General features: G+C 37.3%; 1 protein-coding gene and 1 long non-coding RNA gene across 10 annotated transcripts in view; one reads left to right on the top strand and one right to left on the bottom strand.

Annotated features, from left to right (window-relative positions):
- LOC102673940 (whirlin) overlaps positions 1-4,409 on the bottom strand; it is a 92,654-nt gene that overhangs the window by 20,332 nt on the left and 67,913 nt on the right. For 6 of the 9 annotated variants that reach the window (XM_031509696.1, XM_031509697.1, XM_031509698.1 and 3 more), the window contains 2 exons: positions 4,221-4,302; positions 3,983-4,093 (listed from right to left, as the gene is read on the bottom strand). In XM_031509696.1, the coding sequence (XP_031365556.1) occupies positions 3,983-4,093; positions 4,221-4,302 (193 nt within the window). The remainder of the gene's footprint in view (positions 1-3,982; positions 4,094-4,220; positions 4,303-4,409) is intronic. The other 3 variants (XM_031509700.1, XM_031509702.1, XM_031509703.1) reach the window with 1 other exon arrangement.
- Positions 7-744, top strand: LOC116185396. Its single transcript, XR_004150237.1, has 2 exons — positions 7-422; positions 519-744. It is a non-coding gene; the product is annotated as an uncharacterized LOC116185396 (long non-coding RNA).

Below are 4,409 nucleotides of genomic sequence, written 5' to 3'. Positions count from 1 at the left end.
TAAAAAAAAAAAAAGAAAGAAAAAAAAAAAAGAACAATGGGACTCGAGGATGAACGTTCTCCGGACGCGTAAGTTCCGGATTTTGTCGAGTGACGATGATGAACTGTGGCTCGAGGGAAGAAGTCGCGTACAGGGGGACGAATCGGGGTGGGTGGATGATGGATGAATGTGTTGGATGAACGCTGCTTATTCGAATTTTTGGATGAATAAATTTCGTAGATGTATTCACAGCGTGTCTCTGCAATGATCGAAGAGTATGTTATGAAAGAGAGTATAGGTGTAATAATTTTTTTTTTTTTTGTGTTTTTGATAATTAATAATATTTTTCAACTTTATAAATATGATGACGCGAGAACAATGAAATATACGTTTTGATATTCTTTGTAATACTTTCTTTTTTTTGTGTCCAGTTTTTAGTCCAAGTGACAACGGAATTATTAAATTTAGAATATCGTGATGAAGAAGAAAGAGAAATTACATTACGTCAAAAGAAGTATACGAGAAAAAAAAATTTCGAGAAAGAGACAATGAAATTCGAAACATCCAGCGTTCTAATCACGCGAAAAATAGATATTGAAACGTATGCATATGTACACGAGTCGGTATTAGGAATTAAATTCGCCCTCTGTAATCCCATATTCGGCGAGATGCCGATAGTCGCTTTGCGTCATAATTTCCATATCATAAGAACAATGCTTTCTCAATCCTCCCAATTCACTTTTGTAATTTACGCGCGCACGGCGTTCACTTCTTTCAAACGGAGACTGACAGATAAAAAAAGAAAGAAAAAAAAAAACACTGTTACTAAAAAGTTACGCAAAGAAATTCATCAATTATTAAACCAATTCCTTCCACTCCTCTCCAAACCCATGATTTTACAACAATCAGATACATCTTCGAAACAAACAGACAAGCACGCCAATTATAAAATATTCAAAGAAGGATCGACTTTTACGACTTTCTCGGGACACACGCAAAGGAAAAAGAAGTTCTCTCCTCGGTCTTCTCCTCCTCAAGGATATCAAGAACCGTCCATACCGCTCGGTCGACGATCTTGCCGTTTCAAGGCCGGCAAAAGTCCATCAACGTTAAAACCGCCACGAAATAGAGACATTTCGCGAGTCGTCTGGATCGTCTGGTATCTGTACAAGGCATGATCGATCGGGGTTGGATAATTAATTCAGGCCTGGAACACCTCCTCCTTCTGGCCTCAGGATCTCGGATACACGGTTTGGAACGTCGATCGACCTGGCGTGATCAACGTCCATAAATCGAGCTCGTTTCCAGATGGACCCGTGAGAGAAGGTATCGCGGTGGATCATTGGTATTGGCATGGCGGTCAACCTCTCTGGATCCTCCTTTCGATCGATTTCGATCGCGCGAAAAAAGAAAAAAAAAATAAAAAAAGAAAGAAAGAAAAAGGGAACGAGACAAGCGAGGCTAATGTTAATGGGTTTTAATGGATTTTGTTCGATCGGTGAATAATAATCGGTCGGTATCTTGGTAGAAATTGTTATAAGGGTATAAAAATAATAAACGAGTGATCGAGAGGTATTGCGAAACGAAAATTATATCGTCGGAATGGAGAAGAATGGGGTATAAAGTTGATACAACAGAAGGAATTGAGAGAGGATTATAGTTCAACTTTTTTTGAGGAGATTAATGATTATAGGGGTAAAGTAGCGGGTAGTTGGTCAGGGGAAATGAATCGTAAACGATGCGAGATTTTACGACGGATAAAATCGTTGGAATAATATTTACGCTGCGAGAAAGAAAATTTCTGTTTCCCGTCGTGGCGCGGGATGCGAGGAAAAGATAGCTAAACGCTTCTAATCGAAGTGCGCGGTTTGTTCCGAAGCAGTCGCGACCTGGTGACTAATTAGGGTGGCTCGTTACTCGAAGCAGTTCCTTAATTGGTCGATTCTTGCGGGACGACAATCGAGTTAACGGTTTCTCGTTCATTTAAATGCCGCGGTTCATTGACTCTTGCCAATCGTCGTTGTCCGATCGGAAATGAAATTTAGCGGGACGAAAAGAATATGGAACAGTTGAAGCAAAGAAAAAGTTATTGCGAATAAAATGTAAAGTATAGAAATTTGAAGATAAATACATTGGTAAGAATAAACGATAATAATTTCATTTAAAGATTTAACAACAAATAAATCATCTTGCATAGATTCTTAACCCTTAGGACTCTCATCACACTTCTTACACTCCAAACTAGACTCGACATTATACAAGCAGCTTCTTAAATAATTTTTAAAATGTTTTTCTTTTTCTTTCAAATACTTTGTAATACTTTACACAGTATTTTAGACCCTCTTTTTAGATCCTTTTTGCAAATGAATTAAGGAGTTGTCGCTAAAGAAAAAGAAAAAATGAAAGAGTGCAAAGGGTTAATAGAGAATACATACAATGTTTAATCGGAACAGAATTGCTCTAAAATATGACGAGATGGATCATCGCTATTCTTTCAAATTTCACTATTGTTTTTCGAGCAAGATAACTCGATCGTTAGGTTTGAATAATTCTCGAGGAGAAATTTCACCGTTGTCTCAATTATCCATTTGTTCTGCTCTCGTGCGCATCGCGTGTGCATCCTGTACCCTCCTTTTCTTGACATTATCACACGCAAAATACTGGCAGCCATTAACGCGAGACAATTGCGCAGTAATACCACAGGCGGTTCATAATCTGGCAATTCTACTCCTCGTACTTGAACGAATTCTATATAGTTGCTATAGGGCACAACAGAATTGTTAATACGTCTGATATACACGTACTTTGCCAAGGAAATACTAGGTAGGATGATATTAATTTTGAGCAAAACGCTTCGTGCCTCGGAGAACAAAAGATGGGAATGAACACGTTGAAATCTCATTTGTACTTGCTCAGGATTCGTGAAACATATATTCATATATTTTCCACGTGATATTATTACAAGAGGGAAATTTAATCAAAATTTTACAATTGTATGATACAATTGTATCTGAATATGTATTTTAAAACTCGAAAGAATTAAAATTTCGTTTGTATAATATCATTTTATCAAAGAAAAATTTAGAAATTTAAATCAATTAATTTTCTAAATTTTCTATAATTTCCTTTTAACTTGTTATTGCATAAACAAAATTACGTTTATTTAAATTATTTAAAACATTAAAATGTATGGAGATTTTTTTTCGTATTTGAAAGTTTTTCTATAATTTTTAAACCATACAAGGTTATATAAAATTTATCACCCTTTCGTACCATGAGAATTAGCTATTGTCTTCGATCCAAGTTATACAATCATCCATGATGAATTTTTTATGAATCGCGTGCGCTTCGTATCCTTCGTAATTTTATAAACGGGCATTCAATATTTACTACAGGAAACGTGGTTACATCCCCTAATACACTCGACTATCCCAATACGATATCGAAATTCCTTCCATTATTCATTCCACTTTCCCTGTTCCGAGTAACTTCACTTTATCGCGAGAAACACAGTTTAAAATTAATCCTAGAATTAACAAACGAGTCGCATAGTTTCAATTTTATTAACGCGAAATTTAGACAAAATTGATATTGAATTTTACTCAGATAAAAACATAATTTTATACATCAAGAAGGTTCAGAAGTCGCATTCCGTAAAACTTGTTAGTTTCAAAAATCTCTTTATCGTTTGAACATCCAGTCGACGAATCAATTAAAATAACAATTTCAATTTCAGAAGACTTTATCAATTTGATAATCGAAATATTGAAACAATAAAAAAGATTCTTAAATTATTTTCAGAGAATCCAACTTCTGAACCCTTCGATCCTCTAACTTCTCGTTTCTATTCACTTTTTCATATATTAATATTAACTCGATAGTTCCAAATCAGTGTCAAATCCGGCCCAGTCAGTCAGTGGAAACGGGAGAAATTCGCGAAAGGAAGAAAGAAGTGTGATTCCGTAAAATATAGAGACGTGGAAAAGATAAACTGACCACTCACCAAATTGTCCGGATGAAGATGATGATGGCCGTAATCCCTCGGGTTCCCCCTCGAGCCACCTGGCGAGCTGTGCCTACGTCCACGCCCGTTCTCCAACTCGTCCTCGTAATCCTGGAAAAGAAATCGACGAACAACCCTTTTATCGCGTTCACCAATACCGCGGGGAACGTTCACACGTTCAACGGGACAACTTCTCAAGGTCGTGCGTCTCTGCCTCTCTCGAACAATTTTTCTGTACCTGGTTGTCGCACTCGTCGTCGTTGGAGAGGGCGAGATCGGAGGTGGTCACTTGGTGCTGCGGCGTCCTCCTGCACCCAGCTCTGGAATGGCCAAAATTGCGATTTGAGACGACCCACCCTGTCGAGACTCTCCACGTCTCTCACCCGATTTTTTCCTATATTTGTTTCTTTCTTTTTTTTTAATATCG

The sequence above is a fragment of the Apis dorsata genome, unplaced genomic scaffold (genome assembly GCF_000469605.1).
Source record: "Apis dorsata unplaced genomic scaffold, Apis dorsata 1.3 scaffold_169, whole genome shotgun sequence".
Taxonomy (NCBI): domain Eukaryota; kingdom Metazoa; phylum Arthropoda; class Insecta; order Hymenoptera; family Apidae; genus Apis; species Apis dorsata.
This window is presented reverse-complemented; position numbering and strand designations above follow the sequence as displayed.